This window comes from Poecilia reticulata, chromosome 12 (genome assembly GCF_904066995.2).
Source record: "Poecilia reticulata chromosome 12, P_reticulata-male-v2, whole genome shotgun sequence".
Classification (NCBI taxonomy): Eukaryota; Metazoa; Chordata; class Actinopteri; order Cyprinodontiformes; family Poeciliidae; genus Poecilia; species Poecilia reticulata.
Genome location: NC_088841.1, coordinates 247,543 through 275,434, shown reverse-complemented (window position 1 = coordinate 275,434; position 27,892 = coordinate 247,543). Strand labels below are relative to the sequence as shown.

The window sequence follows — 27,892 nt, the reverse complement described above, 5'->3', positions numbered from 1 at the left end:
TTCAAGAAGATGAGGAGACCGGCGCCGATAGGCTGAGACGGAGGCGCATGATGAGCTGATTGGCTGAATTGAAGAGCGTTAGAATGTACAAATAAGCCTGATTTATTTATCTGGTGACTTCAAAGAAGCTTTTCATACAGAAACAATGATTAATCCACAGTGGATCATTCTCTTGTCAAATAAACTTTCTAAAACCTATTTTCTTTGAGTGTTTCCAGTTTGAAGCTACATTTAAAGTTTTACAAAAGTCTCTCTGGGTTTTGCAACAATTGAATATTTGAGCGCAGTTTGTGAATCAAATACAACTGGTAGAGTTGATATAGAATTTCTAAATTGAATAGTGGGACACCAGTCCAGTGTCTTTTATCAGATTACTGGTTAAGCTGGAGTCCTTACAGGAAAGGTTTCCAATGAGACTTTATGGTAAACAATGACAATAGTTGAGCTCACCTGCAACCAAGCATAATAGTTTTTGGCACTAGTTATATTTTAGATTTAAATTTATTTATTATAAGAGTACGTTTCACTACATCACAATCTATTAATTGAACTACAGCGTTCTTGAAGTATTTGGTATCTGTTTTCTTAATCTAGGATGGACTGGTGATCTGCCCAGGGTCATGCGTGCGTGTATGATAATTAATGGATGGATAAATGTGTTCCTAAATATTTTTTAAGCCTTTTGTTTCAGCTAGATTGGGTGACAATAGATAAATACATATACATAATAATTCATTATTGTTGCTTGTTTTAAGTTGTTTATTACTAATGTGATTTTAACATTAAAAAAACAATAGTTTTAATTATTTTTTTAAAGGGACATACCACGTTACATTTTTATTTCTATTATTATTATTATTATTATTATTATTATTATTATTATTAACGCGGCTGGTACAGGAAATAGCGCCACTAGCGCCCCCTTCACTTCCGGATTGCAATGGTCCCATTTCCATATAAGGTAAGAGGCTGACAGTGGTCCGTCCCCGCCCCTTTCTGCATGCTGCAGCGAGGTGTACTTGGAAGGAGGAGGAGGACAAGAAGAAGAAGAAGAAGAAGAAGAAGAGAAGAAGAGGAGAAGAAGAAGAAGAAGAATACCTCCTCTGTAGTTCACGGTCATGGCTGCTGCAGTGGGACGTTTGTCCCTGTGGTTAACCTCCAGAGTGCACGTGGACCGGAACAGAGCGCGCGCGGTGACAGCCCCATACATTTGCTGGCGACAGCAGAGAGTTTGCTGTTCCAGTCGCCTCACAACACGGCAATACAGTTATGACTCCAGGGACGACCTGAAGGTCCGGTATCTGGATGGGGAAGACGCGGGTACGTAGTTCCCCGGTGCTGATACGTTTTGGTAATAGTATTTAATGTCTCACATTATTCAGTTTTGACACACCGAAAATGTGAAGTACATCCGATAGATCCTTCCTTACCGAATGAAAAACTGCCTGGTGACTAAAAACATATTTCATCACTCCGGCGGAGCAACACCTCCTGGTGACAGGATGTTCCTATTTTAAAGGCAGTAGTTTATATTTAGTGACAAAAATAAAAATTACAGTCAGTCATGAGGAAAAATAAGCACACATCATTAAATATTAAGGTCTTTCAAAAGATTGTTTTTTTTAATCTCTGTAAGAGAAAGCGATTTAATTACAACAATGCCTTTTTTTAAACCCAAGATATCTACAAAACATTTCTAACTTAGGAAAAAGTTACATCACCTTACTTCCTGATAGAGTTATTATCTCTTTGGACCTCCTGTGTCAATTGGAGAAAATAAGTATTTGATATTCCTCCAGCAAGTGAAGCCTGGCGGTGCAAGTGAAGCCTGGCGGTGCAAGTGAAGCCTGGCGGTCTACTGGCTTCACTCACTGGGGGAAATCCTGATTGTTGGGCTACGTGGCTACAATATGGTGCTATCTGTAATTGTGTTTGAGCTGAGTTTGTTCACAAATACATCACAGCAAATAATCTGATTTATTTTAAAGCTTGGCCAATTAACCCTCTCACAGACTTCACTAAATCTATATCTAATCACGGTTAGTGATGCTGATGTTCTTGATATGCAGAGCAGCTATAAATCATATTCTACCCAAGTCCCCATCACCTTGGGCCAGCCCTGCATGAAGAGAGCCACTCCGCTGCCTTGCAAATCTCTCTGCTTAATGCAAGAGACCAATAGGGAGATTTAATTTATGAGGCAGTAGCAAGGACAGACCTGCAGACCAAGCTTTTCTGCTTTATGACGGTTGAGCCACAAAACGGAGGGGTTTTATGGGGCTGGTTTTTCACATCCCTACTCTTTTTGTCAGCCCAAGCTTCCATGGGGCCCTAAGCAAAATTTGGTTTTGGGCCCTCTATCTCTGCTAACAATGTGGATTGCTGGAATCAATAGTCAGACAATTAGATCATTTGCATACCTACTATAAACTTATTGCATCTCTGTTTCCAGGGTTAGGGTTACCCTAACCCTAACCTTACCACAGGGGTCGCGTTTCATTGGCTAATGCCCACTTCACGTCACAATGCAGCTACCACGTGTGTGACCGTCTCACAAACTCAAGCTACAGTAGTAAACACATGCTAATGTACATTGTGGACTAGCAGACCGGCAGAAAGTTTTTGCGTCAGGACTCAAAAAAGAATGGTTCTCCACCGTCAGTGGGGAATCTGTACAGGTGATGTCAGGTATCCTGATCGTATTTGTGGAACTAAAATTCACAGATTTCCTAAATCTGAAATGGAAAGCCTTGCTTGGATCAAAGCTTGTGCACGACCACATTTGCATCTCAACCGTAGTGATCAATAAGAACAAAGGAGTGTCTGCTGGTGTAAGTATTATTGCTTTGCTTTCTTTGTGTTTAGTGAATGGGGATATTTTGAGTGATTGTTTATCCATTTGAGATTCTGCTATACAGCTTCAGTAGTGTTATCCATTTTGTAGTCTGAATGGAACATGTAGATTTAATTGAGTGGGATACTATTTTACCAACTGTTTCAGTATCTATGATAAATATGTATTGCAATAAATATATATATTACAATTTATTTATTTGTTTATTAGCATTTTGTCGGCGGGGATGGGCCAACAGCGTCCCATCCTTATCCGACACCTGCAGACGGAGCCCGAGTGCATAAAGCAAGGCCTGCAAGAAAAAGAGCATCAGAAAGTTCAAGTAGGCAAGACAGTCGAGACAAGAGACCACGGATTGGAGCAGAGAGCTTGTAAGTATACGCACCTATAACACAGTTCTGATTTAAAGTTACTTTATTATTTATCATGTGTCACAATTCACATTTTCCAAAAACTTATGAACATCTACTATCAATATCCTCTTACATCACATGAACATGATGCAGGAACATCAATCGCTTTTATTTCAATTATTTACAGGATGTCATCTAGATCACAGTGAATGTTCTGAAATATTTACGATGCTGCGGTGAACAATGATGCAGACAAAGGGATAGGGGTGCAAGCAGATGAACAGTGTAAGTGAGCATAACCAGTTTCGTCAATTTTTATTGCCTACATGTTTTTCAAATAAGGCACAGCATGATCTCGATAGAAAGCGGCTAAAATTTCTAACATGGATTCCATAAACGGTGTGTCAGGCCACACTCTTTCTACATGTAGACCCTTGTGAGTGAAAACAATAAAGTCACAAAAATCACATCCTGTGATCATAAGTTGACCTTGAACCTGAGCATAGTGCATGTGCGTTTTCTTCAGCTGAGCACAACCACATTGTTGCATTTCTAAGCAAAAGTTGGGTAGCATGCATGCATCCAAAATGGTGGAATTTCAAGCGGCATATGGACACTTTATTTCTATTATACCTGACTGGCCACCATCACATACTTTGCCGTCGGGTGAAGCACCTAAGAAAAGAAAGCAATTACTGACCGCAAAGCCACACTCATGCAAGTGCCGGTCCTGATGAGTCTGTAAACATTTCGATTTTGCTAAGGGCTCATTTCTTCGCCCGTAATCCAGTGAAGGGGCTAAAACCGAGTTAACATTAAAAATTGTCTCTAAAAGCTTGTCTGTGACCTTTGCTCTTCTGACCATGACTTGATGGAAATTTGACACTGTTAGCCTTTTTTTCCTTGCCTCAAACCACTCAGAACATTTACTCTGACCTCTGGTTCGAGCTTCAAGTCCCACAGGATCTTCACAAATATTAATGTCCTTCATAGATTTGTATTTTTCTGGAAGATCCACTGGTGGATTATTTGTGACATGTGTCTTGCAACACTGTTGTTTGACTGCTGTCGCATCTGCCTTCAAGTTCCTTGTCTGAAACAAAAAAGAACATTATCATCATATATATAGATATGTAAATTCCTTTTTTGTTTGTTTGTTTTCAGAGATTTCACCGCTGGATATGCTGGCACTGACTGCAGAGTTGGAAATGGCAACAAGAGAAATCAGTCGCTTAAAAGCAGAAGTGGAAGATTTAGAAACACACCTACAGAAAGAGAAGACGGCCGTACAACAAGAACGGAAACGAAAACAGTTTTGTATTGAAAATGTTGCAGAGTCTGAGAAGAATGGCAGAAACAATCTGTTTTTATATTATACAGGAGTTACATTAGTGCTTTTCTTGTCACTATTTACATTTCTCTTGCCAAAGAGGGAGACTTTGATTTATGTTGGAAACAGAAATGATATTGGAGAAATGTCAACGGAAAATGGGCTTTTTCTGACTATTTACAGACTGAGACAAAACTTAGGTCTATCCGATCTAGCAACACACTTCGGCATTTCACAACAGTCAGCTGGTGTAGTATTTAACACTTGGATTGACATTATATATCTAAAGCTGTACACTGTTTCTATCTGGCCCCATAGACAAACTATAATAGATAACATGCCAAAAGACTTCAAAGCTAATTTCCCTACAACCTTAGTTATTATTGATGGAACAGAATTAAAAACAGAATCCCCCTGGGCCCATGGTGTGCAATGTCAACTATATAGCGATTATAAGTCTACCACAACATTCAAGGCACTCGTAGCTTGTGACTCTTGGGGGTTTTTAATGTTCACATCAGAATTATTCACAGGATCAATTTCAGAAAAGACCATCACAAAAGAAAGTGGGTTGTATGAAACAATATAACAACTGAAGGGTGTTGGTTATATTCAGAATGGTGACTGTGTCATGGCAGACAAAGGGTTTACAATCAAGGATGAGATAAATGCCCTTGGTTTGTCCGTAAACATACCACCTTTTGCCTCAGCAGACAAACAGTTGTCTCAGGCTGATCTTGCACTAACTGACAAAATAGCAAGACACAGAGTGCAACATTGAACAACTGATTTATCACATAAAAGATTTCAAGATTGTTGGTTGTACAATTCCTGCTATATTATTTCCAAAGTTAAACAGAATATGGACTGTGTGTTGCTACTTGACACTTTTCTAGGGCTTGGTTTTAAACAAAACGTAAGAACAGTAACACAAGTTTTGTTTGCAGAGATAGTTCAATATACATTTCCCAACCTTTATCACCCTGTAAATACAATGGAAATGTATTTTGAGAACTGTCAAATTTGCAACGGTAATTAAAATACATTTTTTTAAATGTGTTTGCTTTGTTTGCATGCATGCAATTGTAGTTACACTCTGAATCGGAAAACAACACAAGGGTACATAAAATTATTTTGTTATAAATTTTGTTTCAAAGCTGAATCAGTAAAAGACTATGCATACTTTTTGTTCACGTCCAAACTGCATTCCTTTGGTCTGCGCTTGCAGTTAGTCACGTGTCGTACCAGAGTGAGGTGGTTGATGGGCACGGGTTCAATCCTCAAACCCAGAGCCAATGGTGCTCCCCAAGCTTGTGGCATAATGGTGCAGCTCAGTCGGTCAGCGATTGAGGAAAAATTTAGAAGTTTGAAATATTGTCAGGTCTTAAGGAGGCCTACAATGTGTGAACAATGACCCCCAAGTCTGAAAAAAAGAAAGTCAATAATAAACGCATCCATTATGAAAACCTTTTAGCTAAGTACAGCATAATGGCAGTACCGATACAACTTCTACACCTTGAAGCCTGTCTGTTGCACAGTCTTACGTTAGCTGAACAGATCAATATGCAATGTGTACCGTCTCTGACATACATTAAAGATTTTATTTTACCTGAAAAGGCTTTTTACTAAACTGTAATCGTGTTAGCCACGCTAGCACCAAGTACAGTGTATCAGGCCTAGGCACACTCAAACATTTGCCAACAACAGAAATCACTAATTTCAAAAGTAACCCTCAAAACCATGAATGCTCGACTTACACAGCCTTGCAAGATCAGTGATCTTGTCCACAGCTATATTTATGCTGAGGGCCTGAGGATCTGCTGTTTTCCTCATCAACCGGTAGCATTTCGCTGTGTCGCGCACAATGTTGGAGGCATCAAACACCTTGATGTCGTCCAAAAAAGATGACATGAACTTGTTGGTTTCCCTGTCCATTGTCATGGCTGATATTTTGTGAAAATCCGGCAGAAATGCTACAGTAATCAACTCAGAAATACTCTGCAGAGAGTCAGTCCAAATGAAAGACGCCATGTTTACATAGAAACTAAGCTCTGCGATGCTTTGTTTGTGAGACATGCAGCCATGTGGGATTTTTGAGGGCGTTTCTGGGCGGAGCTTGGTAAGGTCCATCCCCTGATCCTATCTTCCTCAGGAAAGGTTTAAAATTAGCCTCTGTCCTCTTCTGCTCTGCAGTGAGAAGTTTGACTGACGGACCGGTCCACCGGGTCATGTCTGCACATTTGGAGTTAATAATATTCACCCCACTGTGGCATACTCAATGACTTTCTTATGTTTAGTGACATTTCGGACAAAAAAAGAAGATTTTAGCCAAAATCAAAATCTGCAGGTTTTTTAAAGCTCAGTAATCGGCAATCGGTGCAGCCCAACTTAAAATGCAATACTTACACACACATATTCATGACATACTGTGATTAAATTAATTTCTCTTAAATGTATCTCCAATAGCTAAAAATGTTATTTATACCAGGTGAGTCTTTCTCCCCTGAGAATGTGGATTGGTACTGGACTGATTCTGAGCATCCAAATAATTTTAACAAAAGTTTCGCATATCTTAGAAGCTGATGTAAGATAAATGATTATGCTCAGCAGCAAACAACATATCACCAACTATGACTTAGAGTAGCTCATTGATTTATTAATGTAGCAGCTATGTAGCCTGACGTAAAAATATTTTGCTAGGTAATGTCAAACATTGAGAAGTTTTAATTATTCTTATAAAACTTTTTCAAACACGCTGGTTTGAAGCAAAAAAACTCAGAAACATCCAGGGCCAACCACGGGAATCAACTCATTTACATTTAAGACTCAGTTTCACACAAACACAAAGATGCTAGCATAAATGTTTAGCTGTTGAACTGGACTGTTCAAGGTCGCTATCAAGCACAAATCTTTTTGATAAATATTACATTACCAAGACGCATGAAAACAAACCTTTATCTTGGCTGTTTTTTATTCTTCTTTCTTTTCTCTCTCCCTAAAGAATAAGCCGTTTTTTTACAACATTCTTTTGCTAAGTTATCTTCTACCGGAGCTTTGGACGTTTGCACTGTACATTGCAGCTCATATTACCGGTGAAGCATGACCTACACGGCTACCAGCGGGCCCCGAAGAGCAATTAATTCTTTTGTTTTTGTCCATAAAAATTATAATTTCTACATACATTATCATTTGATAATGTATGTAGAAATTACATTATCACTTCTTTTTACATTATTGTAAAAAGAAGTGATTTCTTTTTACAATAACACATATTTATGTGTTATTGTAAAAAGAAATCACTTAATAATGACATTTTGTGGTGTTGTTATAATGACACAGAAATCGTTAAAAAAAAATTGGCTCCACTCGGGGCCCCTTAGAGACCCTGGGACCCTAAGCGGCTGCTTAGTTTGCTTATACCTTGGGCCGATCCAGCAGGAGGTGCAGAAACTAACAATGCCAGAGTTTGTAACGCCCACTTTCTGGGAGGTAATGATCGCATCGTTTAAATTGTATTTCAAATATTTTATTAAACAGTTACTTAGAAAGATATGGCCAAGTCAAAGTCCAGACCTGAATCCAATCGAGAATCTGTGGAAAGAGCTGAAAACTGCTGTTCACAGGTGCTCTCCATCTAACCTGACTGAGCTCCAGCTGTTTGCAAGGAAGAATGGCCAAGAATTTCAGTCTCTTGATGTGGAAAACTGATGGACATACTCCAAGTGACTTGCAGCTGTAATTGCAGCAAAAGGTGGTGCTACAAAGTATTAACACAAGGCGGCCGAATAATATTGCAGCCCCACTTTGCGGGTTTTTTATTTGTTAAAAAAAGTTTAAAATATCCAAACATTTCGTTCCACCTCACGATTGTGTCCCACTTGTTGTTGATTCTTGACAAAATAAAAGTTTTAGATCTTTATGTTTTAAGTCTGAAAAGTGGCAAAAGTTTGAAAAGTTTAAGGGGGCCGAATACTTTCACAAGGCAGTCACTGTATGTCCAGGAGCCCCCTATTCCATAAACTGCCCCTTATTGTATGTTTTGTGTTAGAGATGTGTTGCATACATGACACCCTGCCTCATGTTCCCCTCCTGAGCATGGAAAAAACTTCAGTCTCAGGATTTTTTTCCAGCCCTGACAACATCATCTTGTTGAGTATCTCACGTGTTAAATATAATATTGGCCAATGTTGGTCTATTTTTAACATCTCGGTATTGGCTCCATTAGTTAAACTGGGCTGATATTAACAACCACTGTCTTTCCATCTTGTTGCCATTTGTGTTTCAGGAGGGTTAGGGGTCTTGTCATAGGGTATTTTTTTGGTTAAGAGACAGTGATGCACCATAGTATTTTGTGTTTTTTGTTTTGTTTTACTAAAGCAGAGAAGCAATGCGTGTGGCGTTGTTGTCTTTTTATGTTGTTGAAAGGGAAATATAAAATGATCAGTTATCTTCCATTACAATAATAATGAATATTGAACATGAATTTCAGAATGAAATTTATATATTTGTCCATCCTTAACTATATCAGTATATTGCATCTCTATTTCAGGAATTGTTGTTGTTGGGATAAATCGACCAAAAGCCAAAAACTCCATAAGCAAAAATCTTGTCAACATGGTATGTATTTTTTTTATTCTTTTTACCTTTCTGTTTTTTAAAAATCATTTTAGAATTACTTGACTCTCATTAAATAATTTCTAAGTTATTTTGATAAACTTCTTAATGTTTAATATTTTTGTGGATTAGTGCTTTAAGGCTACTTTTGAAATCTGAAGGCATCCATTGACGGGGTTTTCACAAAGCGATATTTTCCTTGATAATGTTCGTTTGATGCCTTGTTTAAATTGAGTGTAAAACATTACACTCAATGTTTTACACTCATTACATTAGATGTAATGATGTTACATTATTACATGTCTGTTAATGATGCAACATTAACAGTCATGTAATGTTACTGTTAATGTGTAACATGGACTGTTTTTGGAAAAGTCCGTTCTAGTTTGCTCTGTTTCATCACATTAGGTTTACAGACTTGGATAATGGAACACATCTTCTGTAATATATCAGCTTTTGTTTTGTTGTCTTTGTATTTATGTTGTCAAACTTTTTCTTCCAGATGTTTGAGGCTGTAGAGGATATTAAGAAGAATAACAAAGTGCGCAGTGTTATTTTATCCAGCTTGGTTCCTGGTATTTTCTGTGCAGGTATGCTCTTGGGAGCTATGCTGTTTTACCTTTAGATGTAAAGTTTTGTGTAAAAGTTATGTGATAAGTGCTTATTTGTTCTTAAGAATGCTATGTTCAGAAACCACAGCCGATGGCTCTTAATGGTTCATCTTGCAACAGGAGGCTAAGACACAAACTTGATGCTGTGATTTTGTTTCTGTGTATAGGTGCAGATCTGAAAGAGAGGGCAAAGATGCATCAGAGTGAGGTGGGACCGTTTGTTTCAAAAGCAAGAGCCCTCATCACAGAGCTGGGTAAGAACGTCAGAGGTAGTTTATTTGCTCCTCTTCATGATATAGTTTGGCACCAGTGTCCTATCATAAATATAGTAGAACTAGATGAACTAGAAATTTTCCAAAGAAATTGTATCGGACAAAGTTTGGTGACTGCATGAATTTATTGACCATCAATGATAGGCTGAGCCATTCCATGGTTGTTTTTTTTAAGAGCTTTTTTTTATTATTTTGCCCGTGAGTTACTCTTTTAATTACATTAATAATGCTTTATTGAAGCCAAGAGAAGCAGCTAACTGACAAAACAACAACCAATTAAGTTTTTTATGGCACACAAACTACTTTCAGCTGCAAGCAAAGCTTTTATTTTCCCCAGAGTGCCACCAAATGCAGCAGCATTTTATGAATTCAAACGTAGAACAGAAAAGCAGAATCCTATGTTCAAAAAATACATTTGTTTAAATAATAACTGACCAGGTTGTATTTGTAGAATGTTGTCTCAAAAGTGAGAACCATCTTATCAATGAATTTCCTGCTGAAGCTGCAAAGGCCATCAATCTAGATGTTTGTTACTCATTGACCCATTAAGCTCCTTTTGTATTCGCTTGTCGGAGAGGAAGCCGCTGAGGAAAATAATTAAATCAGCTTAAAAGGAATGATTTACCTTTTAAGTAAATCGTTCACAAAATTCTCATTTGTCTCCAACCTGGACTGCTGTCTGGTGCAGCTGAACTCCCGCTGCGGCTTGTGGGAATTCTCCCACTGGAACGAGAGCACTGCCGACTTCTGATCACTTCAATTGGAGAAATGTTTAAATATGGTTGGATCTGAACAAATTATTGTATACCATATGTATAATAGAAACTATAGAAATTTGAGCTATGATGGAGATCTGTGTTCTACCAGCTAACCGTAGTAATGCTTGTTGATGACACAATCGGCTGCCTTCAAACCATAGAGCAAGCGGAGAGCTAGCAGGAAGCAGCATGGCTGAGTGCAAGAGAGGAGCTCGTTAAAACCCTCCTGTTATGTTCGTTTCTTACGTACAGCAATAATGTTCGTGGGTCAATTTGACCCGGGGAGTGTTTAGTCATGCTACAGTGTCAGACATCAAAAAATTCCTCCAAAACTTTTTTATATCTGATTATTAACTCCAATATTAACTATTTCAATCAATATTTGTGCAATGATGTTTTATATTTCTCACAAATAAAGGATCAATGACGACAATTTACTCATTTGGACATAAAAAATTTTGATTTTCAAATTTTTATGCCCACTGAAAAAACCTAAACACAAAATTACACTAACTATTCTTGAAAGGGATTTTTTGTAAAATTTTTTATATTACATTTAGATTTTTTTTTGAATGGGTGATGTTTTTAATTGAACTTCAGACACTATTCTGCTCTGGGTCAAATTGACCCGCTGACTAAAATCAAGATAAATGAGTCCTAAAGATAATCCTGCTGCTGGCTTTCCAGTTTAAACCTGCATGTCCAAAACATAACTGGGTTTTTCATCACATGCTGCCCAGATTTTTATGCCATATTTAGCTGGTGTGGAAGGCATATACTGCCTAAATGAGCAGCGACCTCTGAATGCCAGCGGTGATCTTTATGAATGCCACAAGCCTTTCATCCACTGTGACATGAGGGCCTGGGTTATAGAACAGAGGAAGTTACAACCCACGTGTTCAACACTGATCTATTAGCTGCTAGTTTGTCTTGTCCATCGATTGTCAAATTGGATTACTCTGGAGAGAAGTCTCCAGAAACATTATGGCCCGAAATATTTCACTGGCTGTTGATTCATTCTTTGACTTGAAAATTGTGGTCAGAATGAGGACACACACACACACCCCCAAATATGCATGTAAATGCATTTGGTCCAGCTCCTTCCAGTTCTCTCCAAAAACTCGCCTTCCTTTTAGACTTATCATTTCAAGAATGATTTCCTTTATTACACGAGGCCTGAGTAGCTCAAAGACTGACTTGATGTCTGTAATGTGAGTTTCTGCCTCCTAGTCGGCCCTGGAATGATCAACAAGTTCCAGCATTTCCAGGGTTTTCATCTTTTTATTTCCCTGCGGCTCTTTTCCTGATCTCTGACAGTGACGATATCACATGTACCTTCAGTGTGTAATGTGTTTAGGACTCCCTTGCAGAGAGTATTTATGTTCCCCACCACTTCTACTGAGTGTCACTCAGTGTGGGTGGAGTTTGTCCAGGGGAACAGAAAAGGTTCCTGTCAAAGGTTGTATGAACACCTGCTTTCTGGCAGCTTCCTAGTGAAGTAAAGAGAATAGTGAAAGAGAGGGTTTTGTGTGCGTGTTTAGGTGTGTGTGTGTGTGTGTGTGTGTGTGTGTGTGTGGGTGTGTGTGTGTGTGTGTGTGTGCGTGTGTGTGTGTGTGTGTGCGTGTGTGTGTGTGTGTGTGGTGAAATATGTCTCATAGGTACAAGGAAACAAATAGAATTGGACATTTTTTTAACCTTTTTACCCTTCAACTTGTATACCGGGTCAAATTGACCCGAACAGTATCGATGTAACAAATAGACCCAGGGGGGGCTGCAAATGTGTAAAATGAACCATTTTCATTTTATACAAAGAGTGCACCTATTAAGACAAATAGAAAAAGTTTCATGCAGAAAAAATACTTCTAACTATTTTTAAAAAAATGTTAAACTTTGAAACGGGTCAATTTGACCCGCAACTAATAGGAGGGTTTTAAAAAGACGGGAGCAAAAACTTTGATTATCTGAATGTGGTTCGGGTTTAAACAGTCAGACCAGGAATGTTATCTGCAAAGTGTGTGAGGTGACACAATAATTAATTAAAATTCAATTAAAAGCAAGTTGTGAGATTATATAAATTCAAGCCACTATAGATGAATAGCTCATGATTTAAATGCAATCATTTAATTTTATTGTTTATATATATAGTTATTGGGACCACAGGCAGTGTTGTTTTTTTTTCATTGTGGAGAAAAAGGTTTCATTTATTTATCTGCTTGATGTGTGATGGCATGATGTGGATTCTCCATTCAACTTGTTGAATACTTTTTAGACATAATGAAATACAGTGCAATTGAATATGACATTATTATAATTTGTAAAAAAAACTTACAAGTAAGAATGAATTATCACAGAAATGTTTGACACAGACTGTCAAAATGACAGACATCATAAAAGTTGGGTAACCCTCCTCTGACAGAGAGATCTGGAAGATGACTCGACACTGTCGATGCATCTATCAACGGCTGATTTCAAACCAACTCTGTCTGGCCAGCCCAATTGGAACCACAGATCTGAGTATTTTAGGGCGTGGATGGGACCGGGCTATGCACAGCAGTCAAAAGGGCGCTTTGGTGAAGTCCAGGGGCTTCATACATAAAGAGTGCGTGTGCAAAAAAATGTGTGGCGCCATATTTTACACACAAGTCAGCATGTATAAAAATTAACTTTGCGTCAAAGTGTGCGTAAATATACGCACACTTTTTCGCTGGTGTGAAAATGTGCGGCAGCCACGTAAACTTTTTCTGTGGACAATATCAAACTACAAAGCGTCAAAACTCACTTAAATACACTAAAACTTGACGACATTCAGTTATTTAGACCAAGAAGCATCAAACCCAATGTTTTTTTCATGGTTTTAATATTTTATTGTTTAAACGTAAACAATGAAACTGAACCGCATTTATCCTCAGACAATAACCTAACATGCACACAAAATAAAGAAAATAAAAATAAAAGGACGTGAAAACTTCACCCTAATGTAAATAGTACTTTTCCTCAGTTTTTTTCTCATAAAGATGTAACGCATTGGTCTGTGTGCTGAAGCACATGAAATGCATCTATGGGGTCATTTCATTCTCACTAAGAAAAGAAAACAGGGTTGGATCTGCAGATTAACTCCAAACAAGGTGTGTGGACAATCAAACGTACATTAGTAGCAGCGCAAACCACAATTACACGGCACAATGTAATTGTGGCACATCGCCAATGGAAGGATTCAGAGGGAGCGATTGATCATATTGATCTGCTGGGAAATGTTGATGATGGCTTATTAGTGTTTCCATAATAAACACTAATTTATTAGTGTTTTAGTCCTTTACGTTTTGCTCCTTCTTTAAGCAAAACTTAAAGAAGGAGCCGTGCGGTACTGGTCCAGCTGCAGTCATCCTTCAGTCAAGCCATTCTCACTCGGTGAATGCTCTTTTATGGACAGAAAGCATCTTTATTCTTTAAATGTCCAACTTCTGCACATGATTCTACTATTTAGAGCAGCATTTCGCAACGGTTGCGTTCAGAGGACGGCAGGGGGCGCTGGCGGAAATTTTTACCAAAGGGGGGCGTTTGGTTGAAGGTAAACTTTACACCTTAAATGCACAACAATACCAGTTTAGACTTTGAGCAACTTGTTAAAACTGTATTGTGTAACATTAAATCAGGCTTGGCTGCAACAGTATCGATGGTAGCTCTCCTTCTCTTCAGTGTTTGTTAGCTTTTGGCGCAGCTCCGCTCCTGCTACTGGTAGCTTCACCGCATCAGTTCAGCGTTACACCAGCTGATGACGTTGCTGTGATTCACTTTGTCTGGTATTTTTGTACATGTTTTTGCAGTTCTGTGATCATGCCAAAGCAGCAACTTATATTAAAAGTGTTTTATTTCCGTTTGAAAGCTGCCCGCTTCCATGGAAGGACAACAGAAAAACGCTCTTATAAACATGTAATTACTAAAATCACGATACCCTCACTTTGTATCCCTCTGAAAAATGAATCAATTTAAATAAAGAAATTCCTCCATGGGTGATACCACGATAGAGAGCGTGATCTGATATGGAACGGTAGCACCACAGCACTTTTGAATTTTAATCATTAGAATACCGGAACTAAAAGGTTTACATCAGTCTGCTTTTCTCCATTGATATTAGCTTCCCGACAACTCCGCGCCTCATGGGGTAAAAAAAAAGACGATGTGCACGTTGCGCAAAACCCTGAAACAGAACCGTGACATAGAACGGAACAACAAACTATTAATCTATAAATCAATAGACAGGTCTATATAAAGATATAATCCATGTTCCTGTCCCATATCTGTATGGCATTAAAAGGATTTGGAACTTTTGTTTTTCCTCTGGTTTGCACAATAAATGCCATGTGGGTGAAATTTTATGAATGTTACTCTGATGTCCCATTCTCCTGAAGGCAGCACATAGCTGCACCACCAGAAACTCACAGAAACATTGTAGAGAAGAAGAGCTATGATTGACATAGTTGGAGTTCTGTCCATGTTTTAATGTTGCAGAGCTCAGTCTTTTTGCAAACAGTTCAAAATTTAAACTGGCATGTTGAACATCTCTTATCTGGTCCTTTTGTGTCATATTTAACTAGAAAAATGGCACAGAACAAGAATATTTTTTCCACTCTGATTGGCTGCTATTAGGCCTACCAATTTTAAGTTGAATGTCCATTCATTGCATTTTTCTTAGACGCCTGTGAAAATAATTTCTATTCGCATTGCTTTTTTGTTCTCTGGAAAATTATTTTTGATAACTCCTGAAACAACCCTAAAAATCAAACATCAACATCCATCCATTTTCTTTACACCCTTGTCCCCTTAGTGGGGTCAGGAGGGTTACTGGTGCCTATCTCGGGCTAACGTTCCGGGCGAGAGGCGGGGTCACCCTGGACAGGTCGCCAGTCTGTCGCAGGGCAACACAGAGACACACAGGACAAACAACCACACACACACTCACACCTAGGGAGAATTTGGAGAGGCCAATTAACCTGACAGTCATGTTTTTGGACTGTGGGAGGAAACCGCAGTACCTGGAGAGAACCCACCATGCACAGGGAGAACATGCAAACTCCATGCAGAAAGACCCCGGGACCTTCTTGCTGCAAGGCAAACAGCTCTGTCAACTGTGCCTCTGTGCAGCCAACACCAATATGCATGAGAGCAGAGTTTAGACAATAAACTGAATTCATGTAGGTAACCCAGTGTATACACATTAATGTGTAGCCCAGTCGCGGAAGGCTCTCCTCGCGAACCAAGGAGGGGAGGGGGGGGCAGGGACGAGAGACAGAAACTGCGGCGGCAGCGTGTCGGTTGGTCTGTGTTACCCAGAAAGCAGTTGGGCACAATATCGCAACACCAACACCGTGAGTGAAACAATGACTGGGGCAGCCTACTATATAAAGTACTCGGGGACAACTTCTTTATTATTACACATCCACATTTGTACGGGTGGCAACCCTAACTGTAGCGTCTATTCTATGCGCCTTATATATGAAAAAAGTTTTAAAATAAGCCTTTCATTGAAGGTGCGCCTTATAATCCGGTGCGCCTTATAGTGCGGAAAATACGGTATTCTAATTTGTTTGGTGGATGTGTTTTGTGTTTGGGGGAAGTGGCTTGATTTGTTTGCTTGTTTTGGTCATCTTGTCTTTGAGGTCACCTGGTCATGTGTTGCCATGGAAGCGCGCCCATGAGCAGTGCTGACAAGGACCTGGTGTTTTCAATCAGCCTCATTGGGAAAATCCATTGTCTGAGAAAGAGGAGAGATGTATTTTTAATTAGGCCCGAGCAGCGAAGCACTGGCGAAGGCCTATTGTAATCGCAGGATTTCTTCTTATTATTATTTTTCCGTCACTTCACGGGGTTATTTGTGGGCTTTATCATATTCAAAAACTCACCAAACTTCACCCAAAATTGTCCCCCGACGAAAATTTTCGGATTCTGGTGGAATCCGAAGTGGGCGTGGCCAAATGGCTCTACAGCGCCCCCTAACGTGAGTTGGGGGAAACCGTAGGTCGTAGAGATCTGAAATTTGTTATGTAGGTAGATCTCCCAAATCAAGAAAAAAAGTCTCTTGGAGGTACCCCCTAAAATGCTCAGGGAGGTGGCCATTTTGGGTCAAAGGTCAAATTTTGGCCTCCTCCTAGGGATTTTTACCTATCTGCTTCATTTTTGGTCAGGATGCAATTAAGGGGTGTGGCATTAAAAGTGATCAAAACGGTGAGTTTTCGTACATGTTGAGGGGACGTTCCAGGGCGCCGAAGTTGGCGTACTCGCCACAGAAAACCAGCCGCTACAACTTTCACATAGAAAGGTCAATTAGCACCAAACCTGCTATGAGGGATCCTGGTTGGATGCCTGACGATCCTATGTCGTCATAGTCAGACCTCATCTAAGCCCCGCCCCCCCAGAACAGGAAGTGAGTTTTTTTTACTTGGAAAGATACAACTCTGGCTCTCTTGACCTAATCAAGATGATCTGCTGTCAGATGACTCATAACAAGTTGGTCTCACTTGCTTTAAAGCGCCAAGAGTTTCCAGTGGAGGGCGTGGCCATGGCGGCGCGGCCAAGTCTCAGGTCACGCCACCGTCATACGTTTGGCTCTAGATTCCACATGTTTTAGTCCAGCTGCACCAAACTCACTGAGATCGATCCTTGTCCCCCTGCCCGACAGGAATTCAGTGGAAAATTTGGTGGGCGTGACCTAATTCCTCCGCAGCGCCCCCTAGAATATTTTAAATAATCAGCCCCCAGCCATGCTTTATCCCACAATTATGAAACTTGGTACACATGTGTAACTTGTCAGGACCTACAAAAAAGTCTCTTGGAGCCATGGTCCAAACCCAACAGGAAGTCGGCCATTTTGGATCAAAGTCACCATTTTGTCTTTTTCGTTGATGTCGTATCTGGGTGAACTCGTCCTAGAGCTTTCCAGTTCCAGGCTTCAAACTCGGTCAGCACAGTCTTGAGGCATTGAGGGTCAAAAGTTATCAAAGGAATTTTTCTATGGCAAAGCATGTGGGCGTGGCCAAGCCTCAAATCTGGCCATTCGCCATAAAACATCAAGGCTGGGAGAAGTACGCCAGAGCGTCAGCGGTGGCAACAGAGTGGTGGTGCATGAACCCCGCGGTGGCAAATAGGCCGGAGCGGCGCTGAGCTGCGAGGGCCTCCAATGCCGCTTGCGGCTTTAAATTTGGTTGCATCCAGATTGTTTTTGTTTTTTGCTTTGTTTGAGTTGATTGTAACTGTGTAAACAATTTTTAAGGAATATAGTTTAGTACAAATCTTTGTTCTTTCTTTCTGGAAATGTAAATGTCTCCACCCCTCTAATTAGTCCTGGTGGAAGCCAATCCCTAAAAGGCCAGGTGGTTCAGATGAGAGGGAGATTCTCCCTCTTGTTTCACTGCATGACATGCTGTGAAATAGATTGAAGTGTGTGAAGCTGGAGATAAAGAAAAAAATTGAGAGCTCTAAAACTGCTGGTTTCAGTCTGGTCTTTGGTCGCAAACTAACAAATTCAATTTGAGATTCTCTTTTCTGTGAAGTCGGTGTAGGGGAGATTGGATGAAATAAGTTTGCACTTCACTTAGTAGGTTTGAAAGAGTTTGGAACCGATTGGCTAGAATCGAACCAGACATAAATCAACTAAAGTGCATCTGGACAATGGCAAATAGGCTTTAATGCATCATGCATCCCTTGTTAGTTTCTGTGGTGTCATTTCCTGAATGGACAATGTATTGTTAAAAATAATATTGGTGTTATGGTTAATTATTAACCTATGGAATTCTTATGCTGTACATCAGTTTTTTGGGGGTTTATTAATTTATTTTATTTTTCAGATCATCTTTCAGTACCTACTATTGCTGCAGTTGATGGGGCTGCCTTAGGAGGAGGTTTGGAAATGGCCCTTGCTTGTGACATAAGAATTGCTTGTAAGACTTTTACATTGAAGCTACAAAGACACATAATCAAAAAAAGGGTGTACATGTATATATGTTTAAAAATGCATATTGGTTTCTTCTCCTTTACTTCTGTAGCCAGCAGTGCAAAAATGGGATTAGTTGAGACACAGCTTGCTATTATTCCCGGAGCAGGTGAGGTTGAATTTCTACTTTTAGTTTTTCTGGTTTTCCAGAGGACTTGAAATTAAAAAAAAAAAGAGTTGGCTGCCATTTTGATCATGTAATATTCAGGCTCCATTTTTCATATGTACTTTTTGTAGGTGGAACACAACGTCTCCCAAGGATTATTGGTGTGTCTCTAGCCAAGGAACTCATATTTACTGCTAGAATAGTGGATGGAAAAGAGGCAAGTCGTCTGGGACTAGTTAATCATTCCGTAGAGCAGAATGACAGTGGAGATGCTGCCTATCTCTACGCTCTTGAACTTGCTCGTCAGATCAACCCTCAGGTACTCAAGCAATGAGTTAAACCTTGTATATTTAATTGGAAAAGAATCAGATGCATGACTAAGTGAAAGTGTTGTCATTTTAAATCTTTTGACTTTACAGGGTCCAATTGCAGTTAGGATGGCAAAACTAGCAATCAACCAAGGAATACAGGTGAGTTATAGTAATTGTTTAAGTACTAACTTTATCAAAGTCCAGTATAAATATGTATGCTTAATGGCAAAAGTTTGTATTGGGAAAAATAGTTAGATGTCAGATTAGCTGTAAAACAATCAAGATTAGTTTAGACTAATCTCCATCTCTGATCAAACAATCAGGGATGGAGGGCTCGGGACCGTCTTGGATTGTTATGTCTTGGTCTTTGTCTCATTCGACAAAATGGGTTGAGGTCGGCTCGAGACTAGTTTTTATCAAAATTACAAAAACGTTTATCTTCACCCACAGACGCACAACAAAATGAATATGAATTAAAAGAAACATAAGTGATCACAGTGTAGCTGCGTCCCAGTGTCTCAGAAACAGTGCTATTTTTGCTAATGATTGCAAAATCATGTGGCATGGGAATGTTTACAGATGGCATTGGGTCCTTAAATTTAAAAGGGCACATCTGTGCGTTCACATGCAGGGGCGCCGCCAGGAATCTTAGGCCCCATGGCAAAAACTTAAATTGAGCCCCCCCCCCGTGCAACTCCTGTTACAGTTTCTTGAGTCTATCTGCATATTTTGTTAAAGTTGTCACAATGTTGTGACAGTTTGCTATGAGACAGATAATCTGTGAAAAATCAATCTCCTTCACCTCCTCCGTGAACTACTATTGTTTGCTAAAGTAATGCGCCGTTCTGACCAAAAACAACCAATCAGAACCAGGAGGACGGTCTTAGTGCTGTCAATCAACCTCATTCACTCACTGCTAAATGTGCTAATGATGGAGAAACAACTTATTGTTACAGGAAAACTGTTTATCTGCAGTCATTGGTGGCTATGCTAACTAAACCTAGTATTCTCAGTTTGAGGGGGAGGGAGCGAGGAAGAGGGAGGATGAGCAGGCACATGAGATTGTGATTGACAACGCTAAAACCCACCTCCTGCCTCTGATTGGTTGTTTCTAGATAGCACTGGGAGAAGGCAGAGGAAATATTTTTTTCACAAATTATCTCTCATGCCATACTCTCAACATAATGACAGTTTCAACAAATATGTAAAAAAAATATTTAAAAAAAAAGTTACATACTGCAGCTTTAATTTCACTTAGATCATGGGTCAGGAGGGACGTGGCAACCTGTATCTGTAATTTAAACGTAAGCTAAGATAAAACTGTGGACTAGCTGCAGTCCACACAGGAGGCTGTTTTTTTTTTTTTTTGGATCATTTTATGAAGATTGTTTGAATTTCTGTCAGCAGCAAATAGTGTTTTTGTTGTGTAATTGTGAAAAGAGAAAAGACACAGAGAAATTCCTATGGATTTCCTGGAATGATGCTAACTAGGTTGTCATTGGACACAGTTTTGCTCAGTTTTTTTACTGGGACGGGGGGAGGAAGAGGGTTTATGCTGGTATCATGGGTTAGAGCTGCTGCTGACTGACTCATCTGTTGTTAAGTGTGGTAAGAGGTACAAGGACAAGTTAAATATATGAATATCTTGGTATTTCTTTTCCTTAATTCATTAAATGCTATGGAGGCGAACAGTAGTCTGTAGCTAAGCTAACAGTAATTGACAGGGCCTTGATTTTTTTATTTATTTTATTATTTTTTTACATTTCTGTAATTTTATTTTGTGGAGGGCCCCCTGTCATCAAGGCCCTTAAAATTGTCATAACATTTCCCCCCTACATGTGAACGCACCCTGTTCACATGTGGCGTGTGGTTCATCTTTTGCTGAGGAAAAAAAAAAGCCTGCAATCTGACGGCAGAAAATTATGAAGCCTGCTTTATTAAAACATGAAAAATTTTTATGGAGGACCAAAACTGACAGAAGACATAAAAGCATAAATATATATTTAGTTTTTCCTTGTCCTTACACATGAGTTTCCGTAAAGAAATGTATATATTTTCTCTTTTCATTTCCTATAAACATGCGATTTTGTCAAGAAAAGTAAATATTTTGTTTTGTCTTTTCCTTATACAAGCCCTTGTTCTTTTGTCATTGCCTCTGTGTGCATCTTTATGTTAATGAGGAGAGCTGCCTTCCATGTCCAGCTCCTCTACTATTGGCCAATAGAACTTTGGAACCAACGTCACTGCATCAGATGTTGTGGGGCGTTTACGTCTCGCACAGTTGCTCGGTGCAATTTATTATTATTTTTACCTTTTATTTATTTATTTATTTATTTATTTATTTATTTATTTATTTATTAGTTTAAATTGAGCATTTCTCTTCAATAGCTAGGTCATGTGACCTATTGAGTCAAAATCAGTGTGAAATTGCTTTACCAGTCTGTACAGATGAGTTACACGAGGTAAAAAAAAAGAATTTAGTTAAAATAGAATAAAAATGCATACATGCCTCATATATACAGTTTAGTACAATTACACATTGAATTCTAGTCAATGTTGCACACAATATGGAAGCTATTGAAGAAAACATTATTTAATATTAAAATTATTTAAAATATTGAATATGACTGGACATTTTAATAGAGGGTAGTGTGTGTCATGTAAAAGCATGAATTACTACTTTTTTGCCAGTTGGTCTCAAGGCCACTGTGACCAACTGTGTTTGACAGGAGTGTTTTTTTCAGAAATTTGTTGACAGTCCCTAAGTGAACCTCCGAGCCCTTGAGGAGGAGGGAGCTTGAGAACGGCTGGCCGAAATTAGCGTTCATAAATCGGATCAACCTTGAATTGTCACGATGTCGTAGCAATTTATGAGACAGATAATCTGGACACCCCAAATCTTGGAAAATTCTAGAATTGTCCCCCACAAAGAAATCATGAAATAAACCTTTGTATTTAAACAATATTAGTATTAAAAAGGCAGTAGAAACAAAAAACGAAATAAATATGCCTTTCGTCTAAGAAAAAAATAAGAATTATATTTTTAGGTCCACGCCACCATTGTTAGAGCAATGGTTCAGTCCAAAGTGTAGGAGGAGCAACAGCAGCGCTGACCGGTACAGGCTCCATTAGAGCCGCTGAAGTGAGGAGCTAGCTGTTAGCTGTTAGCTCTGCAGCACAAACAACAAAACCCTCCAGTAAGTAAATACTTAAAGCAAAAGACATGTTACACATTTTATTTACTTTCACTGCTCAATAGGAAGAAACACATTAACAATAAATTTCAGACTGCAGTTCGTTATTTCAGTACTTTGGCTGAATCATAATAAACTGCCACCTTATGCCTTGGAAATCAAAACTAGCAAAACTGCTTTGCTTTCATAGACTTAGATCCTTTTTATGTCAAAGGTAGCCAATATTTCAATTATATTTAGCTCTCTAACTCTTACTTTATTAAGAAGAGTTTGAAACGAGCGGCTGAGCGTTACCACTAGCCAACTGTAGCGTCCCGGTTGAAAGGATGGTCTCTCAAACTGATGGTTCACGTTTCTTTATTCAACAGCCTTTGTACATGAACACACCGCAAGAGCTACAAAATATACAAATAAAATACCATTAGTAACTCAATGTACTAACCTTTTACCTTAACCTATGAATTATTTACTATAATTATGTTTACAATACATAGCCTATACTTATTTAACTCTAACATTCCTGTATTATAAAATAAAATAAAACATATTTCAACTGTTTCAACGGTTAACCAAATATTAACACCATCTAATGGCAAAACATAAACATCACACCCAATACATACAATCCACTCATCAAAACACTCACCTTGTTCCCTCATCAACCAAGCGTCAACTGATTGTCTAGACCTTAATTATCTCCTTTTCACTTCGACTCTGTGCACCATGTCCAAGCAGTTAATTGTCAGTTATTGTCTGCAGTTTTGTGTCAGTCACTTGGCAACATTGTCCTTTTAAGCCCCTTCAAAATAAAAGCATCGGCCGCAAAACAACAAATACCTCTTAAATAGATGAGGATACAAAAAAATACAAATAGTCATTTACACCGACAGCTCTGTATGGGAGCTGAGAGCAGAGGGGCTACTGCAGCTGACAGTAAAACAAAATAAAGTATTTCTTTATTTCTTAAAACCACAAAATAAAACCTGAATATTTTTCTAGAAAACTCTGGTGCTGAGCCTTAAAGGTAAAGGTAATTTTATTTATATAGCACATTCTTGACAAGGCAATACAAAGTGCTTTACAGAAATTAAAGAAATGCAAGCTAAATAACAATCCAAAGGAAAGAGCAAAAGAAGAAAAATAATCTAATCTAATAATCTAGAAAAAACCCTGAACGCTGTATGCGCTCGGTTTTTACCTTAGAATGGCCAACTCTGTTATTCTTCTGTCAATTTGATACAGTAGGGCTTCCGCACTTCCCATATCTGTGTCCTCTGTCACTTTTATCAGTTAAAACTGTTTAATCCGTTGTTAACATGTGGTAACCTGTTTTTCCGAGCCGCCTTTAAACGCAACATGAGCGCTACGACGCTCTCGCTGGGTTTACGCCTGTGTGTCGTGAAGGAGACCTGCTGCTGCTGTGCAGAGCTACGCAGGTGTGTTAGAATCATGGCAGCAAAACGCAAAGAACGTTTCACAGTTTTTTCCCCAAACTAATCGACTGAGTTGAGTAAAGCTGTTGGATGCAGGTAAAGTTAGCTAAAAGATGACTAGCTAATATCAATACATCACCTTAAGCTTAACAAGTAGCCTGTAGGCTACTGATGTTTCTATGTTCAGCTATGCACATTCATTTTGCCCCCCAAAAAGTTGATTCAAACAACCAGTTCACAATGCAAAGCAGAAGTGAAGATTATTACAAACTTTATCATTATCATGATAAAGTAATGTTTTTTAACTTTGTTGGATTAGAAATGAATCTCAGGATCTTGTTCACGAATGAGGGGAAAAATGGGGCTGGAGCTCAACAGATGGATTGGTGCAGCGTCTGCAGTGAAGCTGCAGTCTGTTGAGGTGAAGACAGAGCTGAGTCAAAAAGCAAAGTTCTTGATTTACGAGTCAATCTATGTTCCTACCCTCATGTATGGTCATGGCTGGGGAGAAGGAAGTCTGGGCCTCCCTTCTTAGGCTGGCTCAGGGTCGTAACAAAAACGTGAAACCATGCTGCCCGCAGATAAAGTGCATACAAATTAATATTTATTAACAAAAACGACAATGGATTGTGGATATCAGTATCAGTGGTGTAATGCAAATGCTTGGATGTGTTGTATGAGTGCATATGGAAGTGTTGAAGTGCCAAAACAAAGACAAACTCAAAAGTGCAACAGGAGGGGAGCTGAGGCCTGGCCACCAAACATCACAGCGGCAGAGTGGACGCTGAAGCGACAAGCGACACAGAAGACGGAGACAGCCAGGTTAAAATACTCTGCACTCCCAATCACCGGATCAGAGACACCTGCAAAGGGGAGGAGCACAAAGACGGACAACAAGACACTTGCAGCCCAGCCTTCAAGGCCCAGGGCCGTAACAAAGATGCATGCATACTAAACTTAATTAGTATGAACACAACCCTAAATATGTCGTTCAAACTTCATACTACAGAGGAAACACACCACATGTTTTTTGATAATGTTTTATTTAGAACTTTAATAGGGAGTTAAATTTGACAAAATGTATTGAATTTACCCAGAACAGGTGTCAAATTTAAACAATATATTGGTATCAGTTGAAATAGAATATCCTTTCATCATTTTGTAGTCAAGGGATTGTTAGGTCAAGGAATCACATCAGGTTATTGTGTGTCCAAAAAGATTGTTTAGATTCTGCCATACATCATTGTAGTATTTGTCCTGACATCGACCCAGGACAACATTTGAAGCAAAATGGTTTCAGGTTTCTTGTGTACTTCACTGACAAATGCCTTATTCACTTTCAGGTGGATTTATCTACAGGTTTGGCAATCGAAGAGGCGTGCTATGCTCAGGTGAGTGTTGTATAATTGGGTTTCTGTAGTTCCTCCTAAATATTCCACAGTCAACTGTCAGCTGTATTATAAAAAACTGGAAGTGTTTGGGATTGACAGCAACTCGGCCATGAAGTGGTAGGCCACGTTAACTGAGAAAGCAGGGTCAGTGGATGCTGAAGCGCATAGTATGAAGAGGTCACCAACTTTCTTCAGAATCAATCACTACAGACCTCCAAACATCATGTGGCTCACATTAGCTCAAGAACAGTGTGCAGGGAGCTTCATGGCATGGGTTTCCATGGTAACCAGCTGCATCCAAGCCATACATCACCAAGAGCAATGCAAAGCGTCAGATGCTGTTTTGTAAAACTGCCGACGCTGGACTCTAGAGCAGTGGAGGCACGTTCTCTGGAGTGACGAATCACGCTTCTCTGTCTGGTAAACTGACGGATGAGTTCAGCAGTTGCCAGGACAACGGTACTTGTCTGATTGCACTGTGCATGGATGGCAGTGTGGATGAACTTGACTGGCCTGCACAGAGTCCTGACTTCAACCCGATAGAGCCAGGCCTTCTTGTCCAACATCAGTATGTGACCTCACAAATGTGCTCCTGGAAGAATGGTCAAAAATCCCCATAAACACTCCTAAACAACCTTGTGGACAGCCTTCCCAGAAGATTTAAAGCTGTTTTAGCTGCAAAGGGAGGACCGACGTCAAATTAAACCCTGTGGGTTAGGAATGGGATGTCACTTGAGCTCATATGTGAGTCAAGGCAGGTGAGCGAACATTTTTGGCAACATAGTGTACCATCTTCAGTGGTACTTTACAACTGGCATGAAATTCAAAAGTTTACTCCATTCTTAGCAAAGTCAACTAATGAGTGCGCTCAGTCAATGCAACTTCACATAGGGACATGATCATCGTTCAACTAAACAAAACGGCACCAAGCACAACAGTTTCTTGTAAAATATTTGTTAGTATATATAAACATTTTAGTATTTTCATTTTGGGTTTTACACAACTGAAGTCTGCATTCATATGACTAGCTATTAGCTTCCCCCCTTTTTGGTTTCTTAGGCCTTGTCCACACACGGGCAAAAACAAATACGGGCATTTTAAGCTATACAACTGACCATATACAAATATTTACACTGTAAAACCAGATGTGAGACAAACCTCAGAAGTGCAAATTGTTTCTTGTACTTATGATTTTGTAGGTGATCCCAACAAAAGATCGATTGGAAGGTTTGGCTGCTTTTAAGGAGAAGAGGCGACCTCATTACAAGGGGGAGTGAGGTCATACGATTCATTTCAAGAATTTCTGTTCCAAAAGTTAATGAATTCCCACAGCTTTGAACAACCAAACTATTTCACTGCAAAGACTTTGACTTGAAAGAGTGCGGTAATTACAATAAAGACTTTTTTTTATCATAACACATGCCATTGTAATTTCAAGTAAAGGTGTGTGCAGTGAAACATTACTCTGCACTGTGTCTGGAGGACTTTGTTGCATGATAGAACACATGGTTGGTACTGATGGAAGTCAATCTCTGGCTGTGCCCACTAGCTTCTCATGAATTCATATTCCTGTCTTTGAAAAATTCCTAAAAAGCTAAAACTGGGAATGTATGTCTTTGTGGGGATGTTTTTTCTTTTTTTTTTATTCAAATGCAATTTCTTCTTTTAAAATTTTACAACAACCATTGTTGATTAACAAACTAGTTCATTTAAATTGTCCATACATTCTGAGTTCAGCAATAGGTATACCTTATTTTATTTTCTTGGAAAATAGCATGTGATATTTGTTTTCCTTCAACAAATTACACGTCTACTTTTAGACAATTGGGAACTTATGGCGTACAGAAATGGTAAATAGAAAGTACACGTCTTTCATGTGTACATTTTTATTGCAAACTTAGTACATGATTTTTCACAAAACTGATAAGCTGCCATCTGGAGTTCAGTTTTGTACATTTTAGGTTAGATATGAATTGTTTAGAACCGACCTGGCAAACACGACATTATTTTTGTATTGTAATCCTGGACCTTCTGTTTTCCATGACTGTACTAACACATGAGGCTTATGTTGTTTTTACAGCTCACAAGGTTTCATTGTTTTCTTTATGTATGTACATCTTGGGTCTTTCAAGCAAAGCTGTTGCTTCAGTTTGCTGGAAATTATTTGAATATAATTAAATTGTCTCTCCTATTTAGTGCCAAAATTATAATGCCATATAATAACCATATTTTCAAGATTGTGTTTTGAAAACGCCTAATGTAATAGTAGAGGTTGTGGGTGATTGTCATGAAACAAGCCAGGTAATTTAGAACTTTAGTTTTTCTTTTCTATTATTCCTTGGTATTGTTTTTTGTTGTTTTAGTTTCAAACTGCTTTTGCTAAACTTTTGAATTAATGAGTCACATACCATGTGAAGACTGTCCATGTATAGCAGCTGCAATAAAGTCTAATAGAAATGCCTGATCCTTTTTGCTGCTTTCAAAGAAACAATTTGTTTAAATGTGTGGTTTCTTCATGGTGACATTATTGTGTAGTTTATATCCAAGACTTTTCACAGAAATATTAAAATCTTCATAGTCTAGGAAGACACTGTTTGGTTCCCATCACTGCAGCATTTCCTTACCAACTTCCTAACATTGCTTATATAATTTAATCACTAACTAATCTAGAATGTCAG

At 39.0% G+C, this 27,892-nt stretch overlaps 1 protein-coding gene across 1 annotated transcript; it reads left to right on the top strand.

Annotated features, from left to right (window-relative positions):
- Window positions 1-1,026: 1,026 nt before the first annotated feature.
- Window positions 1,027-27,678, top strand: auh (AU RNA binding protein/enoyl-CoA hydratase). Its single transcript, XM_008423822.3, has 10 exons — window positions 1,027-1,320; window positions 9,087-9,154; window positions 9,654-9,741; window positions 9,930-10,016; window positions 18,634-18,726; window positions 18,832-18,888; window positions 19,017-19,204; window positions 19,305-19,355; window positions 25,167-25,214; window positions 26,414-27,678. The coding sequence occupies exons 1-10, from the start codon at window positions 1,119-1,121 to the stop codon at window positions 26,489-26,491; spliced, it is 960 nt and encodes a 319-aa protein (XP_008422044.1). The 5' UTR covers window positions 1,027-1,118; the 3' UTR covers window positions 26,492-27,678.
- The last annotated feature ends 214 nt before the right edge of the window (window positions 27,679-27,892 follow it).